Source organism: Myotis nattereri (genome assembly GCF_964212035.1).
Source record: "Myotis nattereri genome assembly, chromosome: 3".
In the NCBI taxonomy this organism is placed as follows: domain Eukaryota; kingdom Metazoa; phylum Chordata; class Mammalia; order Chiroptera; family Vespertilionidae; genus Myotis; species Myotis nattereri.
In genome coordinates, this window is record NC_138077.1 from 7,714,771 (window position 1) to 7,737,166 (window position 22,396).

Consider the following 22,396-nt stretch of genomic DNA (forward strand, 5'->3'; position numbering starts at 1 on the left):
AGAGGGAGAGAGTGATAGAAACATCAATGATGAGAATCATTGATTGGCTGCCTCCTGCATGCCTCCGACTGGGGATCGAGCCCACAACCCAGGCTTGTGCCCTCATTGGGAATTGAACCGTGACTTCCTGGTTTATGGGTTGACCCTCAATCACTGAGCCATGCTGGCCAGGCAAGTTTTTCTTTACAAAAATTTTTAAATTGATTTTTAGCGAGGGAGGAAGGGAGAGAGGGGTGAGGAGACATCAATTTGTTGTTCCACTTATGTATGCATTCATTGGTTGATTCTTGTTTGTGTCCTGACCATGAACTGAGCCTGCAACCTTGGCATATCGGGATGACGCTCTAACCAACTGAGCTACTGGCCAGGGTTCAGAGTAAGTGTTTCTTGTACATGAGTGGGGCCCTGGCTTAGACACCAGACGCATATTTCTCACAGTCTGGAGGCTAGAAATCCAAGTTTAAGGTGACTGCCTGCTTCCTGGCTTGTAGACAATGGAGTGGGAGGAGGGGGTGGACAAGCTCTCTCCTGTCTCTTCTTCTAAGGGCACTAATTCATCGTGAGGGGTCCACCTCCATATACCATCATATTGCGGGTTAGGACTTAGACATATTTTGTGTGTGTGGTAGGAGTCAGGGGACACAAATATTCAGTCCATAGCAAGTTCAAACGTAATATGATTGGTCCTTATAAGAAGAGACCAGAGATGCATTTGCACCAAAGAAAGACCACGTGAGGACACCGGGAGAAAGTGGTCATCCACAAGCCCAGGAGGGAGGCCTCAGGAAGAACCAACCCTGCCTAACCTGGGTCTCCACTGTTCAGCCCCCAGACTGTGAGGAAATACGTTTCCGCTTTGGAGAAGTTGGCTGCCACTTTACCAAGTCCCCGAAGCCACCAGAAGGGTTTGCAGCTCAGGAACTGGCACGTGATCCAACAGACAATGGGGCGAGTCTGGGAGATGCGGGACTGGCCGGTGGTTCTTCTGGGTCCAGGACATTGGGAGGAAACGTCTCCTCATCCACAGGATGACAAAGCGATGGCCAGAGAAGAGCAGCCTCTGCCTCTTCCCACCCCAGGTTCAGGTCCCAGAGGCAATCCCTCAGACAAGCTCACTTTTTCAAAAAAAAATATATTTTATTGATTTTGTTACAGAGAGGAAGGGAGAGGGATAGAGTTAGAAACATCGATGAGAGAGAAACATCGATCAGCTGCCTCCTGCACACCCTCCACTGGGGATGTGCTTGCAACCAAGGTACATGCCCTTGACCAGAATCGAACCCGGGACCCTTGAGTCCGAAGGCTGATGCTCTATCCACTGAGCCAAACCGGTTAGGGCAACAAGCTCACTTCTTATTTTCATGGTGTACGTCTTCATAATGTAGGCAGTATTTTGCATTTCTCTTTCCTGATTTATGACCTTTAAAACAGTATCTATGTTACACAATAAAATTAAATCCAATGTTTGTTTAAATATCTTTTTATTTGTAACAGTTTTTATTGATACAATTCTCATAGAATACAATTCACCCATTGGAGTGCACAATCCAGCCCTGGCCAGTGTGGCTCAGCTGGTTGAGCATCATTCCATGCACCAAAAGTTCACAAGTTTGATTCCTGGTCAGGGCATATGCCTGGTTTGCAAACTTGCAGGAGACAAGCGATTGATGTTTTTCTCACATCAATGTTTCTCTCTCTCTAAAATCATTAAAAAATATTTTTAAAAAGGGTACAATTCAATTGCTTTTAGTACATTCACAAAAAGTCAATTTTAGAATGTGTTTATCACCATAGAAACTTCACTCCCCCTAGCCATCAGTCCCATCAATGCTTCCACACTCCCCAGCCCCAGACCATCACTAATCCACTTCCTGTCTCTCTAGATTTGCCTGTTCTACACATCCTATATAGTAAAAGCCCAGCGACCGAATGACGGTACAATCAGAATGACCCCACTGACGACCAGCGGGCAGAAGCTCAACGCAGGAGCTACCCTCTGGTGGTCAGTGTGCTCCACAGTGGGAGTGCCGCTTGGCTGACCGGAATGAGCGGCTGTTCTCCACAGTGGGAGCAGCCACTCAGAGGGCGGGTCCACAGCCGCTCAGCTGACCAGGATGAGCGGTGCTCCCAAAGCAGGCCAATCCCCGCATGCCACACCCCCACCAGTGCACAAATTCCATGCACTGGGCCTCATTTTATATAATGGAATCATATCATGCATGGTCCTTTGTGACTGGCTTCCTTCACTTGGCATGTTTTCAGGTCCATCCATGTAGTAACATACTTGCTTCTTTTTTTTTTAAATATATATATATATATTTTTATTGATTTTTTACAAAGAGGAAGGAAGAGGGATAGTTAGAAACATTGATGAGAGAGAAACATTGATCAGCTGCCTCCTGCATGCCCCCTACTGGGGGTGTGCCCACAGCCAAGGTACATGCCCTTGATCGGAATCGAACCTGGGACCCTTGAGTCCACAGGCCAACGCTCTATCCACTGAGCCAAACTGGTTAGGGCATGTTTGCTTCTTTTTATCCTACATAACAAAAGGTGAATATGCAAATAGAACGGCAGAACCAAACAACCGGTCGCTATGACATGCGCTGACCACCAGGAAGCACATGCAGAGAATGGTGGATGTCAGCCATGGCGGAATGGTGGAGCAGGTGAGCAGGGGCACCAGACCAAGGCAGGGCACTGGTTGCTGTCATGGAGTGAGCCTCTGGTGGTTACTGAAAATTCTTTGCTCTTACGCACTGTGGTCCCACCCGGCGCTTGCACCTGCTGCTGGCACCAGAGCCACCACTCACACCCGCAGTTGGTGCCGGAGCCGCCACTCGCACCTGCTGGGCAGGGGCAGGGAGGATGGACTGAGATCCGCTTCTGTGCCTACCACAGCCTCTCAGCCCACAGGTCCTTTCAAGGTGCACGAATTTGTGCACTGGGGCCCTAGTTGTCAAATAAAATGTCGCTGTGTGAAATACATTTTATTTATCCACTCATCAGTTGGTGAACATCTATGTTGTTCCCACCTTTTGGCTGTTATGGTTAACGTTGCTGTGAACGAACGCTCATGCACGCTTTTGTGCGGACATACGTTTTCCTTTCTCTTGGGTCCATGCCTCGGAACAGAACTGCTGGGCCACATGGTGATTGTTTGACTTGGTGAGCAGCTGCCAGACTTTCCACAGCAGCTGCACCGTTTACATTCCCTCCCTCCAGGAATGCAGGGGAGCCCGGGCTGTCCGCAGGCTCGCCTACACTTGCTCTCACTGGTTGTTTGGCTCACAGCCACCCCGTGGGTGTGGAGTAGGACCTAATTGTGGTTTAGATTGCATTTGTGTGATGGCAAGTTCTGTTAAGTGTTTTTAATGTACTTGTCTGTCCAGTGTGTATCTTCTTTGGAGAAATGTAGATTCAGATCCTTTGCCCATTTTTAAATTGAGTGGTCTTTTTGTTGTTGAGTTGGAGGAGTCTTTTAATATATTTTTTATTGATTTTTTTTTTTTGAGAGGGAGACAGAAACATCAATGAGAGAGAAACATCATTGATCGGCTGCCTCCTGTATGCCCCGCACAGGGGATTGAGCCCACAACCCAGGCATGTGGCCTAACTGGAACTCGAACCGGTGGCCTCTTGGTTGGAGGAGTCCTTTATATATTCTGGACACTAGACACATCAGATATAGGGTTTGAAAATATTTTCTCCCTTTTTGTGGGGTGTCCTTTCACTTTGTGTCTTTGATGCAAAAAGCTTTCAATTTCGATGAACTTCCATTTATTTTTTCTTTTGTTGCTTGTGCTTTTGAGATCAGATCTAAGAAACCATTGCCAAATCCAAGGTCATCAAGATTTACCCCAATGATTTCTTAAATAAGTCTTATTTCTTATATTTGGGCTTTTGACCCATTTTGAATCACTGCAGTGTTGATGCTGTGAGGTAAGAATCCCACTTCATTCTTGTGTGTGTAGAGAGCCAGCTGTTCCAGCACCGATTGCTTGAAGACACTCTTTCCCCATGGACTGGTTTGGCACCCTTGCCAAAAATCAACTGACAATTGATGTGAAAACTTCTTTTTGGATCCTCAAGTCTATTCCATGAATTTACCTGCCCGTCTTGTGCCAGTGACACCGTGTTTTTATTATTACTTTAATGTTGCACTGAGTTTTGAAATCAGGAAGTGAAGTCTTCCAACTTTTTTTTAAATATATTTTTATTGATTTCAGAGAGGAAGGGAGAGGGAGAGAGAAAAACATCAATGATGAGAGAGAATCATTTATCGGCTGCCTCCTGCACACCCCCTACTGGGGATCAAGCCTGCAACTCGAGCATGTGCCATTGACTAGAATCGAACCCGGGACCCTTCAGTCCACAGGCTGACAGTCTATCCACTGAGCAAAACCAGCCAGGGCAGGTCTACTTTATTTTTCCAACAGTTTTGTCACTTTTAGAATATAAGTTTTGTACTCAGTAACTTTTTACACCATCTGTCAACTATTCACTTTGTAAGACATGACTATTAGGATGGCTACTTATTCCTCTGCTGTCCTCTCCACCACCCATACCTGCCTTCAGTTACTAATACTGTTCCCACAAACTAACCATTACTGAGCTCTCACTAGGCACGTGCCAGGCACTGTTCTGGAAGCTGTACCTGTATTAACTAGTGGAGTCTCATAACAATCAAAGGAGTGGGTGCTATTTGACCACTTTGCAGGGCAGGACAGAGGCACAGAGGCCAGTCTGCAGCCAGTGAAGAGCGGAGCCAGGACTCAGACCTGGGATTCGACTCCTGCCCTGCCTCTCCCACTGAGCTTCTCACCGCTCCTGCAATGGCCATCAGCCCAATCCTGGGATATGTTAGGTTGAACCATATGAAATGAACTTTTGTGACCCACAAAAAAAAAATGGTAAATTCATGTGACCCAACTTGTTAAAAAAAAAAAAAAAAAAAAAAAAGACGAGATCTGAAGCAGGTGCCTGAATATTTGTTGCCAGATTCAGATGGGGGTTTTCTCAGGTTCTGCTGTCAGGTTTGAACATCTCCCCAAGGACACACCGGCTGTGGGGGAGCCAAGTGCACCTGGATGGTGTGGCATCTTCTGAGCAAAAGACTGCAGTCTGTCCTGAGATGGGGACTGGGGTGGGGTGGGGATGAAGCTCTTGTGCTCCCTCTAATAGTAAGTCCTACGAAGGAGAAAGGGAAGGTCCCCTCCCTAAGAGCCATGCTACCCCATCTCCCCGTCATCCAGCCAAAACCCACCAGGCGCAGGCACCGAGCGAGTGACCTCACACACTGCTGACAGATCTCTGGGCAGGGACCTCTCCCAATGGCTACGTGGACCCAATGGCTGTTTTTCTTGCCTGTCCTGCCACTCCTGCCACAGGTGCACGGGAAGGCAGCCACCTGGTTGGCTGCAGGAGGGGGAACAAGGCCTTGGGCTGTAGACAGGGACCGTGTTCCATCTCAGAAGCTCGACCTAGAAGTTGTGTTTTCCCAAGCCCAGCAGTTTAGATGGCTGGTTCTGTTCTCATTTGGTCTCCTGCCCAGCTGCTGGGGAGCCTCCCTGGCCAGGGAGACCGAACCCTTGGGTTAATTATTGCAGGGTTCTCAGCTGTTCAAAACCTTCTTGGGTGGAAGCCAGAAGTCATGGAACCAGGAGCCAGAGGAGCAGTGGGTGAGGGGACAGCCTTGACAAGGGTTGGTGCCCTCCCAGCCCACCCTGGCTTCCATCCAGTGGGCTGAGAGGACCCCAGGGAACACAGGTGGGGAGGGGCCTTCCGTTCAGTCCAAGAGGAAGCAACACCTACCCAGAGGCGCTCACCCCTCCTCACCAGGTGTGCAGTCTGCTGGGCGGGTGATGAGGCTCCGACACTAACCTGCCGCTATGTCCTGGCTGCAGGACCCTGGTTTGTTCACAAGGTGCCCAACTCTGGGGACTTGCTCTCTTCTCTCCCCTCCTGTCTGATACAAGGGGGCCATCCTGGGGGCCATGTTGCTCTGCAGACCTAGGCTGTCCTTCAGGTGGGTTGTCCCAAGGTCAAACCATGAATGGAGATGACATTACAAATTTTTTGGACCTTAAAATCCAAACTCATGCTCTCCAATCAGCTTTATCGATAATAAAGTTTATAAAGGGAAAAAAATCCACGGAGGTTAACGCCTTTGGGGGCAGCCTTGAGCCCTCTCTCCTGAAACAGGCCCCAGAAAGCTCTGTCCACATGGGCAAGATGCATAAGTTGGACCAGGTTATGTTCAAGGACACATTCATCCAACCCACCACTGAGAGGGGGCAAGCCACAGACTGGGATAAATACACATCAACAGAAGACTCCTCTCCAGACTATGTACAGAACTCCTAGAAATAAGAAAAAGACAACCCACTCACTCAATGAGGGGAAGAAAAATGGGCAAAGACTTGAAGAGGGCTTCATCGACATACAAATGGCCAGTAGAACAAGGTGCCCAATCTCATTGCTCATCTAAAACCCAAGTGACCAGCCTCCTACTCCAGGACTGAAAAGGCAAAACTGAAACCTGAGCCCTTCTGATCAGAGGCTCCGTCCCAGAAGGGCTGCCCCACTGGGCGCCCTGAGGGAATGAGCTGCCCGGGGCGGCAGGGTGGCATCTCCACAGCACACCCTCACCCTGTCCCAGCCTATCCCGAGCTTTGCAAGCCCAAGCTCTCTGGCCGTGGAATTTGCCTCCAGTTCCCTCCGCCATCCATGAGGGCCTCTTCCTTCTTTCTCCTGTTTTCCTCGTCAGTTATGCCAGCACCACGCATTAACTATTCTGTTCTTCTCTAACCACACTGCTATCCCTCAAGCTGCAAACTTCAAGTTAGCTGTGTCCAACAACATACTGAATGTCACGAACAAGCTGAGCAAAAGAAAGACAAAATATAAATCCATCTACATAAAAGTTCAAACACAGGCAAGACTGTTCAGTGAAGTCTATGTAGCTCTTAATAAAATAAAAATGAAACCAAATTACAAATGCTGACTGGTTTCCTGCAGCAAAGGGCTTCCTGGCCGGAGGGCCGGTCTAGGTTCTGGCAGTGCTCACCAGGATGTTTGCCTCTGAACTCTTCCTTAAACCAGACTTAAGTGTCAAGTACGTCTGACCCATGAAGGTGGCTGCTGTGTGGGCCTGTTTTCTCCAATGAATACTGTATTTACTTTTATGACCTAACGCCTCTGTAGGCCACACTTCTCACATGCATCTCAACTATTCTAAAACTGAACTCATCTCTTGCAATTTTCACCTAGCACCCCCAATCCCTCTCCCCTTTGGCAACCACCAGTTTGTTCTATGTAGTTTGTTTATTCATGTTTTGTTTTTAGATTCCACAATATTCCATTGTATATATGTATCGCATCTGCTTTATCCATTCATCTATACACACCTTGGTTATTTTCATTTCCTGGCTATTGTAAATAATGCGGCAATGAACTTGGGGTGCACACATCTTTTCAAGTTAGTGTTTTCGTTTTCTTTGGACAGTCATACATGAGTTATTGCTGTATCATATGGTCTTTATATTTTTAAAATATTCGAGGAATCTAGTTTTACAATTCCACGAGAGTTCTATTTTCTCCACATTGCCATCACATCATTTTTTGGTGCTAGCCATTCTGACCAGTGTGAAGGGGACACCTTGTGTAGACACTTCTAATAACATAGTCAATACATCTTTGTGATTGCTGAAACTACTTCACTGCATTTCATGCTGCCTGCACTGGGACAGCATGATCAACTGACCTGCTGGTTTCTATTTCTCAAAAGGCCATGTGGATTAGCCCAATCCCCTGAGGCCTTTCCTTCCTTTGTTCCCTGTCTGCTACAAGGCCCTCTGCCTGTGGGGGGTTGGCAGGGGAGCGCAACCTCCACGGCCCAGTTCATCTGGCCACTTCCAAAGACTTCAGATCTGAGCCCACATCCTGGGTGGACCCCAGCCTTCTTCCCAAGTTGCTTGTCCAGACCTAAGAATTCACAATGGGCCTGGTCTTCCGAACACCTCTCCTACGTAAGCGTCCACATCTCAAGGGGAGAGGCCTTGCTTATTTTTGTCCTGAAATGCCAGCTGGACTCTGTGAAGTGCTGACGAGGCATTCACCCATCTTGCTCACTTTGGGCACGCAGAAAAGCAGGTCTGCACTGCAGGCTTCTGAGTCCATGTGAATCCAGTCGTTTAACAACATAGCAGTCAGCTGTGACGTGACAGGTGACCCCTCACTAGCTCCTGGGCTGCACCAGCACATTCCTGTTTTATGCACACCCATGTTTTAGGAGTGCACGGTGGCTCTCAAAGCAACACTAGACAATTCAATGCAGAGAAATAACGCTGACTGCACTGCGTCCCAAGATTAGCTTCCCTATCAACGCCAGTGGACTCTACAGAGAATGACGTCTAAACATTTACTTACTAAGTAGTAAGTAAAGGGGCCTCACAGGCTTTCCTCACCTCTACTCAACCTCGGAAGAGAAATTCTGGGCTACTGGTTAATATGTACATAACTAGAAACAGATCTGGCCTTTTCCCATGTGAATTTTACTTCAACTGGTGTTTTGTTTTAGAACCTAAATTTAAAATAGGGTTTCAACTCTGGCTCTAGGTGTGGCTCAGTTGGTTGAGCGTCATCCTATGCACCAAAAGGTCGCCAGTTTGATGTCAGGTCAGAGCACATGCCCAGATTGTGGGTTCAATACCCCATCAAGTGGGTATAGGAAACAACTCACATCAGCTATCTCTCTTGTTCCCTCTCCCTTCCTCTCTCTAAAATCAATAAACAGCCCAGCTGGTGTAGCTCAATGGTTGAGGGTTGACCCATGAGCCAGGAGGTCACGGTCAGATTCCTGGTTAGGGCACATGCCTGGGTTGCAGGCTTGATACCCAGTAGGAGGTGTGCAGATGGCTGATCAATGATTCTCTCTCTTTGATATTTCTATTCCTCTCTGAAATCAATAAAAACAATAAAAAAAAGAAAAAGTATGGTTTCATTTCTACCCAAAGTGATTGATGTAGATTAATCTTCACTTCAAGGGCTGATGATGTGCAGGTCTGTAAAGGAAGAGAGATTTAAAGTGGAGTTTCCACAAGAAAAAAGTTACAAGAATACTGTATCACTACAAATTTTATTCAGAAACCCATCTTTGTTTTTTTAAATTGTTTTTTAAAAAAATTCCCATTATGAACTGGTTTGGTCAATCAACTACAACACTTTCTAGCAGACATACGGTAAAAATGGCCTGGCTCAGAATCGCCCAGATCTCTCACGATCTCTTGACCGCCTCCTGTCACGCTCCCGTCCCCCACCGCCTCCGCCACCGCCTCCGCCACCGCCACGACCACGGTCTCTAGACCGAGAGCGACGCTCCCGGGACCGGGACCTCGATCGATGCCTGAAACAAAGGAAAAGACACAAAACCTTGGCATCAAAATGAAAACATGCAACATAAAAGCACAGCGACTAACGCTTTCAAGTACTGCATCCCACAGAATCGAAGACGTCAATAAAAAAAGAAAAATGCTGTCAATTTAACTGCAAGCTGCAACTATAATATGAGCCCTAATTTCAGATAATAACGTGTCTGGGGGAAAAGGGCATCTCAGAATTGAGAGGTACGGTGGCCATCAAGCTGATTTCTGGATGGGGAAGGCAGGGTTCTTTCTCTTCTATGTTTGTTTTTGTTGATAATAGGACAGAATCACAATGTCAGCATTTCCTATCGTATATTAGGTGAAAATCCCTCTGGGGTCAGAACTCAATCTTCATAGGAAAAGTGACCATTATACCCTCTGACATCGGGGTTCTCTCTGTTTTATGACATGACTGCTTGCATTTAAATACCAGGACCAGACAGATACGACTGCTAGATTCTGCCAGTGGTCCACAGGGGAATGCCAAGAAACCTACCAAACCCACCAAAACCAAGGCATCCCAATGGAGACATGCAGTATGTGAAGGAAGTGAGGACTTTCAACAAAAGAATAGAACACTGCACGCAGGAACTCATTTTCATCAATCCCACTAGCCATTTCCTTGGTTATTGCTGAGGTTCGATCTCTCCTTAAGCAATAAAATATGCGCACAGAATATTCTTCAAAGAGCACATTTTAATATAGAGTACATTTTTGTAATTTAAAATATGTACTACATGCCCGGCTGGTGTGGTTCAGTGGTTGAGCAACAACCTATGAACCAGAAGATCACAGTTCGATTCCCAGCCAGGGCATATGCCTGGGTTGCGGGCTCGATCACCAGTGTGGGGCGTGCAGGAGGCAGCCCATGATTCTCTATCAGTGATGTTTCTATCTCTCCCTCTCTCTTACTCTCTGAAATCAATAAAAATATATTTTAAAAAATTGTTCTACATTCTAAGCAGTGCCATTTATCCATCCATCCTCACCTAAGGATATTTTTTTCATTGATTTTTAGAGAGTAGAAGGGAGAGGGAGAGACTGAGCGAAGCACCATGTGAGAGAGAAACATCGACTGGTTGCCTCCTGCATGCCCCTGACCAGGGCTCAGAACCTGCAACTAAGGTACTTGCCCTTGCCCAGAATCGAACCCAGCACCCTTTGGACCATAAGCCAACACTCTATCCACTGAGCCAAATCAGCTGGGGCCTAAGCAGTTCCATTTTAAACAGAGATGACATTCAGGACAAACTTTACTTAAAAATTAATAAGTAAAAATAATATATATATATGTTTGGGACACCCCCCCTCCCCCCCCCAATACACGCAAAGGAAGCGACATAATGGACACACTGAAACACTCACTTCTTGCGCCGGCGCCCATACAGCTCCCGCCGCAGCTCTCTGGAAATGGGCTTCAGATGCATGAAGTTGCAGAAGCCGCCTCGTGTACACTCTCTGGAGGGGAGAACCAGATGAACATGACACCACATAACCACGCCCTTCCTCTACCTCCCTAGCGGGCAGGCTGTCCATACCTACCCCATTTCATATTGGCGGCAACAGGCTTCCCGGAAGTCGGTCACAGGGGAAAGCTCAGCGTGGATGGGCTGCCCGTTGAACCAGCGGTTGTTCAAATCAATCACAGCTTTCTCCGCATCTTCTTCACGGCGAAACTGAAAAGACAACAAAAATGCTTGCCGCCACTTTAATAACACATTTTCAATCATTGATCCAAATACATGCCGTGAGCTTAGGCAGATAAAGTAATCAAGGTGGAATAATGTAGTGCAATTAAAATCAGACAACCTTCAATTTACAATTAGACTATTTAACCTTACGATGGTCCAAAATCATGCCAAATACGTTATCTTGATTTTCCAATTCAATTGGTTAAAAGAGCAAATGTAATGATTAGTGTAGGCAATAAACATCATTAAAAAAAAAAAGGCCTGGCCTGTGTGGCTCAGTGGTTGAGCATTGACCCATGAACCAAGAGGTCACCAGTTCTGTTCGATTCCCGGTCAGGACACATGCCCAGGCTTCGGGCTCAATCCCTAGTGCGAGGCGTGGTGTGCAGGGGGCAGCCAATTGATGTTTCTCTCTGTCCCTCTCTAAAGTCAATGATAAAAAAAAAAAAGAAACCATATAAACCAACTTCTCCCCATTTCAAACAGCCTCTAACCAACAGGTATGAAGGTGCCCAACCTGAAAGGATGATGCAGGACCCTGGCAGTCTGCCCTCTTCCCTACACCCACAGGCCGGCTCCAGCACGTGCACAAGTTCAAGAGCAAGGAGCATTCGGGCAAGGTTAAAAGCTAAAACAATAAGGTGAGCATTCCTTATCCTTCCCCCAAACTCCCACCTGTCACCTTCCACGTACCTTCACATACACGTTTCCAACGAGGTGATCTCCAAGGTTATCACAGACATTCATCTCCTCCACCTCGCCGTACTTCTCCTCCATTTCTGTGAAAACCTCCTGGAAGAGAAACGGTGGTTTAGGAGCATGATCGCGTTAAAGATAAAAGACTAATTGAACACAATGAATCTTTTAGTATTTTTATTAATAGAGACAGATTTTAATTCCCCCCAAACAGATAAAGGTGAATAGGTCTATCAGTCTCCAATAGTCAATCTCACCTCAAAAAACTCATCATAGTGTTCCTGCATCTCGACATCGCTCACAGCACCTGCAAACAACAGAAATCTTGCCGGTTAGCGCAGGGGCTGTGACCAATTAAAACTTGTGCTTAAATCAACCTGCTACAGTGACACACATTAGATTATCTAAAGAGAGAACCCGACAGAAGTGCGTTCTACTGGAGCACTGACGAGACTGCATCACAAGGTCAAGTGTTAAAATCTTAAAGTGTGGGGAGACTTTTAAATGCCCTATGACAGTCTCCATTCTGGCTATTAAAACCATACAAGTTTTAATCAGCATCAAAGGATCACATTTTCAGAAAGTATCTTAAGGAAAAAGTTGCTCAAAAAAATTTTTAATGAAAAAATTTTAAAATTTAAAAAAGAGGCCAATTAATGCTCTGCCCCCCACCCCCCAATTAGGTTACAATGAAAGCTGAATCAGGGTGAGTGATTAAAAGCTTACGCTCCTGACTCGTTTCTTTCAGTGGTTATCAGCCACACAGATACTATAAAATTATTTCTGATGCGATTAAAACCCAAATGACCATAAATACTCAGTAGGACAGTTACCAAGTTCCATTACAGTATTTTGAATGCCCCTTGAGTAAATGGAAAATTACAATACTTTGTTGAAGAAAGCATTATTTTCTATTTTCCTCATTTACTTTTTCATAACCTACATGCACTAAATGAAATCATGCACATTCTGTGGGTGGATTTTACACATTTCCATTCTATCTCCATTATCACCTCTTTTTATCAAATTTTAAAGTTCTCCTAACCTAAATCTGAGAAGTCACCAAGCTGGTGTGTCAATAAACTGATATTCTAAACAGTTGGCCCAGGGAGCCCAGGAAGCCGAGAGGCTGTTAGGCTGGGCCAGGGTCCTGGACAAGTGGCCTCCCCTGGGAAACCCACTGAGGGACCTGAGCTGTGGCTCAGGGCTCTCTACCCAGACTGCTGTCTTTTAGCCGTTTCCTAAATGACTTGAAAACCTTTTTATCTTTGATGGTAAGAACTTAAATCTTTCGATTCTGAAAGTGATTTAAGTTTACTTTCTAACACTCAGCCTCCCTGCATTTTGGTTGTTTTGAGTTTATGGAATCCAGCTCAGTTTAGAACCCACACTTACTGAGCACAGGCAACTACTACTACTCTTGATGGCCCATCCCAGTGGGAGGCAAACAGAGACAATTTCCGAACGGAGGAGCCATTCCAAAGGGCAGGCAGTGCTTAAACTCACTCCTTCGCCACATCAAGAAACACAAGAACAGAGGGAAAGCCTCTACACCCTCAGCTTGGGGAGCACTGACAATCCAGTCGGGTGACGGCTCTAGTACCAGCTGATCATGACCGTCCTATTCTATTCTTTATAACATGGAACATTATATTTCCATAACTTCTAGAAAACTATTTAAAAATGCTTGAATGTGGGCATATTTTATCTTTTATAAATTTCTGAGTCAATCAAAATGACTTGAAAGGCAGAGATGAGTGATTAAAAATAAACTAAAACATAGTTTACATGACTCAATCTATTTTAAGTAATACAACCTGAAAAATACCGAATTTTTGTACAGAAATATTCTTAAACTGGGATTCATTATTAAGTGTAACCAAAGCACAGAAAACTTATCTTTCTACAGATGAATGGATATGGTCAAAAGAACCATTAGTATTAGGAAAACTGATGAACCCAGCTGACTGAAATTTACTGAAAGGGTCTGATGCCAAATATTTCAGGCTTATCAACTTAAACTGATTTTTTTTTTAAACTGCAGAATCAGAATCTCATTTAATTTATACAATCTAGAACTGGAATATTTGATATAGCTAAACTTTTATTTTATAGCATATACAGAACAAGAGCCCTGTGAATCACAGATAAAGATACCAAGAAAACTAACACAACATTCTTTTGCCAATAAAGAACCCGCAGTCCCCAAGTAAACAAGTAGGGCAAAGAACTGTGAAGTGTTGTTACTCCGTTATCTACTTGTCACTCATTTAATTTTAAGTTAAGTCGATATATAAACATTTCCTTCCATCTAATTGATCTTACTTCTTAAGAAAGAGAACAAAACAAAAAGCAGGTATTTTAAACCATTGGCTACTAATCAATCCTGCCACCCTCAGATAAGGGAAAAGACTTCTCTACTGTCAGGTCAGTATTAGCAACTCAAAACATTTAGTGTCTGAGAAGAAAAACTTGACAAGACAGCCCCACCCCGCAGACATGGGAGCTCCCGTGTGTGCAGGTATACAACTGGGAGACCTCCAGTGTGGGGCAAGGAAGCGTGGGTGGTGGCTGCTGGGACCAACCCACCCAGTGCAGGCCACCCATAAGCTGACAGCTCTGGGCCAAGGCTGCACTGGAGTTAGGTCTGTGCTACCAGGTTCCCTTTGCTAGCGTCTTCTGTTCATGTTCACAGCTTTCGAACAAACTGAGGTTTGGACCCCTTGATTTTAATAGGAGGCCAGGGTGTTCATTTCAATTTACCCCCAGGTGACTACACTGATCTGCAGCTCAACAATGCTAAAAATCTGTTTTAGTTTTTTGAATTTTCCAATGATTCTAATATACATCCTGTTCTTGACAACGTTCAAAACTTAAACTAGTGTCTACTGAGTGCCCAGTTTAGATCCATTTCCCCACCAAGTACCCCACGTTTTCCAAATGCAGTGAACTACCTCCTGAAGCTGGAGATGCCTACATAAAGTACTCCGGTTAAAGACCGAGCGAGCACAGGGCTGATGCTGAGGAAACTTAGGGGTCACTGCAACTTGGGACCCTTGCTTGGGAAACACTCCCAGAACAATGCCCTCAGTTAGAGCATGCCCTCCAAAATAGAGTTTAAGGGGGAAAAGTCAAGTAAGAAATAAAAATCTGAAAAGTAATTTCAGAACAATTTTTTTAGGTGAGAGAAACTTTCAAATACTGTTGCTCTCAGAGGGATGAACACAACTCCACACTTAACTCCACGGAAATTCTCCCCTGGGATGAGAGCCAAGGTAAAGGAGAGAGCGGCAGCTCCAAGCTATCGTAAAGGGTGCCCTTCACAGTCATCTTTTTGCTCCTTAAGTACGTGGGCAGCAGTTCAAATCTCTGACAGAGTTTCCATGGGGTCAGGGTCAGTGGGACAAAAGCTCTTGACTCTTCTAGTGGAAGCAGCAGACCAAGTGGAGTGGACGCTGAGCTCTGACACGTAAGCCCAGGGAACCAGGGAAGGAACTTGTATGAACTTACAGCGCAAACCGTCAGCAGACTGGGAAGAGTTTTGAGGGTTACGGTAAATGTTCAAGAGGGCAATGGTCTGAAATACAAAACGCAACAACTTTATATTATGGAAAATTAAATGTAAACACTTAACCGGCTTCCTGTGGCGATCGCTTCAGTCAAGACTCAGTGCTGAAAAAAAAGCAAGTTATTTCTTTCGATGGAGAGATGTTTTCGTAGCTGATGGCGGTCTCGGAGCACCCTAGCACTGCAATGCAGAGATCTCATGATAGGCCAGTATTGTATTTCTGTTCACAGAGCGTAAACATTCTCCATTTCAAAGTTCCAAACCAGGTAAGAGTGCAAATAACTCGGCAGGCGACTACCAAAACATTCTTAGAAAAACTTTTAATGGACAACTGGGAAAGAAAAAGTGCCCATATGAGCCAATGACACAATTACTATATTAGAGAAATACAATAATTACATATCATGAAATCTCCATTTCCTAGAAGAAAAATCATAGTTGAAATAAACCCACACTTATTGGGCAACTTACCTTATTGATTCCTAAATATTCCTAAAATTATTAGTTTTACAGAAAGAACTTAATAAATACCCAGGTTCAGTCATTGTAAAGACCAATGATGGCTGATAATGTTAAAATGTCACATGGACAGATCCCTTCTTGTTAACAAATGTCAATCAAGGGAAGAGACCTGGTCAGCGACCTCCCCTAGGACAGCCTCCTGAACGCAGCCAAGTATCAAGTTCTTGCTGTATACGCCAAGGACTTCCACCACCTTGTCCTGTTTGCAACAGCTCTATGTCAGCAGCTCAGAAGCCAACATTATGTGTCTCAATTAAGAGTGGGCTCTTTAACACCATTGTTTTAAAAAAATTTCTCCAACTGTGGGACTTACAGTGTGAGCCGTCAGCCGTCTGTGCACTGTTTTGGGGATTACGATAGATGTTTTGAATCAAGATGGTCTGCGGGGAAAAAAAAATAAAAAGGGGAATTCTACTGGCTGCTGTGCATATATTAGACAATTGCAAAGAGACAACTTGTTTGCAAATGGCTCAACGCTTGTATGTTTGTTTCCCGCAAGTCACACAATTGTCTTCTGAAGAGGACACCCAAACCATCATATTATGAAAACAGAGTTTGAGCAGTGACTTAGGTCAAGTCAGCCAGCAACCAAGAAAAAATAATTGTTACTTTGAGTAGTCCCACATTTTAAAAATGTTTTAATGCAAGATAAATAACAGGACATTAGCATTTTCCTACACTTCAAGTTAGCAGACAAGATGTTGAAAAATTTACATTATAATCATATTCCCCATACAAAATCCTTTTAAAAAAACAAATGCATAACCCAACTGTATGCAGTCCATCCAGCTCTCTGGTCTCGTAGGAAACAGGCACACCAAATGGTTTCCTAACTGTCCCGGACACCTATCAGATTTACATTTTCTTGGTGGGATCTCTGTTTACATAATACAATAGCTTAAAACATTTGCTCTTTTCCGATCCTTCTTAAGGGAATAAAATCCTTTTTAGCCCTTCTGCTTTAAACTGGATCAGGCAGACTTGAAACCTTACATTGTACCGTTCTTCTTAAAATCAAGTTGTCTGAAAAAACAAACCATGTTTAAGTTAGTAGACTAATATATTACATGAATCTTAATGTCCACATCACTGTAAGAAGCGTAAAAAGAAACCCACATTGAATTATGCTAGATATTTACAAGCTGAACCAATAAAACACGATTTAGAAAAATAAATGCTCACTTTCAACATATGTCCAAAGCCGCTTTGTAAGTGGTTTTACAGAATGAGCCAGTTCCATTTCCAGCTATGTTTAAAAGGGAGGGATTGTGTAAACACTCCCAGTCAAAGGCCTGTTGCTGGGAAACCCACTTGCAAGAACTGCCAGCAGCAGGCAGCACACCTGTGACATGCAGACCCTCCACTCAGGGCCTGGCACCTTCCCCAAGCCATGGAGCACTGCCCAAGACAACCTATCCCGGGCCTCGGATGTTTCCCAAAGCCAACTTCATATTTTCAACTGGAATTACCAGAGCATGACAATAATGGAAAGCTATACTGAGCCCAATTATTCAACAGGAAAATTAACGTTGTTTCACTGAGGTAACCTGGCAGTGGTTGTTTAGGAAGAACTGTCATTTAAAAGGGGCAATGCAGTTCCACTAAGATTAGGGGTGGTGAAGATTACCTAAAATCAACCAACCAAATCAAAATACGACACTCAAGTTAACAAATACAGCTGACCCCATCAAACTTTAATGGAACCATTGCCTTGTTTTGATCCAAAGTGCTCAAATTAACTTGACATTAACATACTGAAGTAATCAACTGTGGGGAAGCACTGGACTTGGTTGGAAAGTTTATAAGGAAAAATCCCCAAAAGGTCGGGGGCCTCCAGGGAGAGATGGCCAACAAGTCCTACGCTTCCCCACAATCAATGATTCAGAAAGAAAAGAAGCCAGGTGTTTCTCGGTAGCTTAAAGAAAACTGTAACAGGGGACAATTTCTTTCTCAACCCAACACTTGGTACATCTGTAAGTAGCCCTCCAAAATAAAATACTCAGGGGATACTTAAAGTGCTTGGTTACTGCCCAATCTATGGCCACTGGCTTAGTGGCAAAATTCAATTATCAATTAAAGCACTTAAAAAAATTAGAACAGAAAATTTAAAGCAAATTCTCCAATATTCTGAAACTTGAGACATGTTCAAAGCTATTAAGATAGATTTTTATTATACTAACCACTTGGTAATCAGGAATGACGGGGGGAGAGAAGCCATCACACCCCTCTTCTAAAAGGAAGTTACAAAGTGTGGGGTGTTCTATGGGCTTAAATTAGAAAATACTAATGTCTCTTTCTTATACCAATTGAACAGAAAGATGTGAGCTCAAAGTAGAGTCTAGCAATTTCCAGAGGTAGATACAATAGTTACCCAATAGTAATAAAATCAAAAAATAGAAGTTGCATGTTCAGACTTCATGGGCAGTCAGAAGGAGATCAACAAATTTTTCAAATTCCAAACATTCTGGTAAACATGGGCATAAGTTTCTGTTAGTATTAGAGGTGCATTCATTCTCCCTTTAATACATCAGTGATCACTTACAGGGTACATAGTCTTGCCTTTTCTTCAGTTAACCAAAAATATCAAAAATCTAAATTTTTAAAATTAAACCAAATCATAGCCAACCTAAACCCAAGATAACAGGCATCTCTCAATTAACCGAATAAAACTGGCCACAAAACACTGAACTGAATGCCCATCTTCTAGTGTTAAATTTCACTTTTAATGTTTCTATGTCATGATGCAACTTGCTATTGCCTTGACTAAGGGTCTAAGAAAGGGAACACACCAGGCCTGGAGAACCGAGGGCATGGCAGTCACCCCAGCCTCTCCTGTAAGGTGGCTGCCTAGGGAGAGCAAAGAACAGAAAGCCCGCTTTGCATCTCCCGTGCCTAGAAGAGGCTCAGTCAATGTTGTTGACTGCAGGGAGGGTGGTAGGGCAAGGGCCTGTCCTAGCCAACATGCACATACTAAAACTTTCTTTTAAACAGGTTTCTCGAGTGATAAAAACAGGGGATGATGCTCTCAGACCTTCCACTGGGGTGTCTCACCTGCCTCATCCATTGAAACAAACGAACATGCTCACTTACGAACATAAATAGAAAATAAAACAACTAGAGAAATAAAGGTCCCCTTTATACATGGAAATTATTAACTGGCTTTGTAAAGTACAAGTTTTGATAATTTACGTGAAAACAGAAAAAAAAAGAAAAAATAAACAAACCTGGCTAAAGGTTGGTTTATTGTGCAACCGAGAGCATCTGTCTCCATGACGACATGCTCCAATTTTGAAATAAAATGAACAGTTGACTCTGTAATGAAAAATAAGAGCAGATTATTTTGCTGGGAAGACATCAAACAGATGGAACTACGTCATCAACATGAGACATGCTATCAAATGACTTCCCCAAAATATAGGCACATTATTTTTGATTGGTAGCAGGTACCCCTCCCCCTTCCTGGCAATATTTTAGGACTAGTTTCAATCTGCTCCTCTGTAAACTCCTTCAATGAAGAACACTCAGACCCAATTCCTCCTTATTCAAATCCCCTCCCCTTTCAACCTGTTTTCATGTAAATGAAATATTAGTCTAAAATTAAATTTAACTTAAAATGTATCTGGTTCTTTAGTTTTCCACAATGAAATGACTTCACTTGAGGACACCAACACAGTGTAATGAGGTGAAGGTACAGATCTGCTCCTAGCTGCCTGGCTTGGGCAAATCACCACCTTTCAGGGTTTCATTTGAAAAAATGAGGAAAATGCCAGCCTGGCACTGTTCCAAGCATCAGCTGTAAAGTAGGTGTGCGCCATACACAACGCTCATTTAAATGCAATCATTATTTAAATAAACCAACCAAGCCGGCTGGTGTGGCTCAGTGGTTGAGCACTGACCTATGAACCAGAAGGTCATGGTTCGATTCCCAGTCAAGGTACATACCGGGTTTAAGGCTCCATCCCTAGTAGGGGGAATGCAGGAGGCAGCTGACCAATGATGTTTCTAACTCTCTCTCCCTTTCTGAAATCAATAAAAATATATTAAAAAAACAACAACAAAAAAAACAAAAAACAAAGTCCAGGGTCTCTCACCCATGATACCAGACCAACAGGAAATTTCCAAAAACAGGTCTGAAGTAAATAATTCTTCTGGTTTCCATATACTGAAAACAAGCTATTGGGGAACTCAACCTGTACTTCTGTCCCTATGGCAAAGCTCTCCCTTAATATTAATCAAATATTGGATGACCCAGATCAAATGAAAACTAGCAATCCAGCCAGCATGATAGCAATGCCAGGTGGCTTAGCAGATCTGTGATGAACTATGAAATCTGAGTAGACGAGTCCCATTCAAATTCTCACTTGCTCGGCTGGTGAGGTTCAGTGCTGGAGCACCCACCCGTGAACCCAGAGGTCACTGGTTCCAGTGCCAGTCAGGGCACATGACTGGGTTTCGGGCTCTATCCCCAGTAGGGGGTGTGCAGGAGGCAGCCAATCAATGATTCTCTCTCATCGATGTTTCTACCTCTCCATCCCTTCCTCTCTCTAAAATCAATAAAAGCATATTTTTTTTTAAAAAGTGCCATATATTTAGACAGCCAATCAAGAGTTAAGATAAAAGGACCTCAATGAAATCTGATAGACTATGAAACTGATTAGCCAGGGATTTACTATTAGGTAGCAATCAACTTGGAAAAGTGTGAACTTACCAGGGGAGGAAAATGATTACATTACTATACATATTTGCAAACTTAAGTCTTACTTTAGATTTTCTAACTTGAATATATAACATTTTATCTTCAGAAAGTCACCTGCAAATTAAGAGCTTATTTTTAAGTAAATCTCAGAATGGGCAAAACCCCTGCCTGAACAATTACTACCCAACCACTCCACAATTAATCCTTGTCCCTTAACTTCCAGAGATGGCTTTCATTTGATGATGCCCAGTTAAAACAAAACCTCCCAAGTCTCTCTGAAATGAGAATGACTAATCTAAATAATTAAATTTCTTGAATTAAAGCCATGGCTTTTACAAAACAGCTTGGCTAGGTGGTTATTGGAATAAACCCCTAGAGTAAGTTTTGAAGAGTGACAGTGAAGACACCAAATGATAGGAAAAAAAAATTGCCTGACCCAGAAGTCATGGGCCACACTGATAGAAGCTAAAGAATGAAATTAATGATGCACGTTCTTAGCATGCACTCAGAGAAGCCTCTTTTTCCAGCAGAGCTGGCCTATTCAATCAAGATCCTATTTAAAGGCAAGTCCCCCACGATGCTCTTCCTTGAGCTCAAAGCATTCAGGGTGCACCCCTCTCCCAATGCATTTAAAACATTTTGATGCATTTTACTTTAATGATCCTTTACATGCACGCACCCCTCCCTCCTTGAGAACAAGATCTAAATTTTATCCATCTTTGAGTCTCCGGAGATTGCCTTTGGGTTGACACCCAAGTATATGACTGTCATTTTGTCCCGCAAATTTTGGTAGGAAAAAATATAACTAATCCCACAAGAAATTCTATCATGTGTAAAAAGACATTTTACAAGATGTACCCTGGAAAACAGAAACAATTCAAATAGTGTTTGGAAAAGTGGCATTAAAACATGTACGACAAACTTAGGGGTTGACCCTTAAAAACATACATTCAGAGAAGCCTATTTAACCCTGAAAAATCCCAAATAATGACTACTTATTCGAAGGGTACATTAATCCATACAGTCTTTAGTTTTCACAGAATTATCCCCTAAATGTCTGAAGACATTTACGTTAGTCTAAATTTCAATACGTGCAAACGTGGCAAAGTCAGAATTATATTTTTCACTTTTAACCTAACAACTGATTAGGGAAGCATGCAACCTTAAAAACGAGGAAAAGGACCCACCTTTTCCCTTATAATATTGGAATTCAGTCTTCAAGTACTTAAAGACCTCAACAATTACCTTACGTTATCTGAGGATAAATAAACACGGGCGAGATGTGCACCACAGCTTGCCCAACACCCTAGAGACTAAAGTTGGGGGGATTGTCTAACGTCGGCTTCAGCACAACTCGAGGCGGCTGCCGAGGGCCACGGGGATCCGGGTGCCCCACGGACCGGAACACCGCGGGCCGCGGAGGAGAGCCGCGCGGGAAAGGTCGCGCCGCCCGGGCGGAAGCCCGCTGCCCGCCCGGGGGCCCATTGCCGGCCCGCCCGCCCGCCCGAGCGCCCACGAGGCGGCGGCAGCGCGCGGCTCCCGAGGCCGGAAAGACCGACGCGCCCCTCCCCCCCGCCCGGGCCTTCCGCCGCCGTCCGCAGCCCGCCGCCGTGCCCGCCCGCCTACCCGGCCCGGAGCCCCGAAAGGCGGCTCTCACTCACTTGTCCTTCTCGGTGCCGAAGATGGAGGCCAAATACTCCGCCATTTCCCACCGGCAGCCGCCGAAAGCGCTGCCGACGCCTCCGACACTGCCCGACGCCTGCGGGAGACGTCACCCTGACGCGACGACGCTAGCCCC

General features: G+C 44.4%; 1 protein-coding gene across 5 annotated transcripts; it reads right to left on the reverse strand.

The window, feature by feature from the left end:
- Positions 1–6,949: 6,949 nt before the first annotated feature.
- On the reverse strand, positions 6,950–22,396 carry U2AF1 (U2 small nuclear RNA auxiliary factor 1). Of its 5 annotated transcripts, XR_013995735.1 has the most exons (10): positions 22,260–22,396; positions 19,127–19,214; positions 15,323–15,389; positions 12,070–12,119; positions 11,810–11,908; positions 10,968–11,101; positions 10,791–10,883; positions 9,242–9,406; positions 9,012–9,065; positions 7,346–8,267 (listed from the first exon to the last, which is right to left on the reverse strand). XR_013995735.1 is itself a non-coding variant. In XM_081087258.1 (9 exons), exons 1-8 carry the CDS (start codon positions 22,301–22,303, stop codon positions 9,259–9,261), a joined length of 723 nt encoding a protein of 240 aa, XP_080943384.1. In that variant the 5' UTR covers positions 22,304–22,396; the 3' UTR covers positions 6,950–9,065; positions 9,242–9,258. The 5 variants fall into 5 exon arrangements, 4 of the variants coding, with proteins under 4 accessions (XP_080943384.1, XP_080943385.1, XP_080943382.1 ...); XM_081087258.1 differs by having other exon boundaries at positions 6,950–9,065; XM_081087259.1 differs by lacking the exons at positions 7,346–8,267; positions 9,012–9,065 and adding an exon at positions 16,216–16,282 and having other exon boundaries at positions 9,121–9,406; positions 22,260–22,381.

Coding starts and splice junctions, on each gene's coding strand:
- U2AF1 (XM_081087258.1), bottom strand. CDS start 22,303: ATGGCGGAGTATTTGGCCTCCATCTTCGGCACCGAGAAGGACAA. Junction 12,120..15,322: donor GTCTGCTGACGGTTTGCGCT/GTAAGTTCATAC, acceptor TGTTGTTTGCAG/GTGCTGTGAGCGATGTCGAG. Junction 9,407..10,790: donor TATGGGCGCCGGCGCAAGAA/GTGAGTGTTTCA, acceptor CCTTTGTTTCAG/GCATCGATCGAGGTCCCGGT.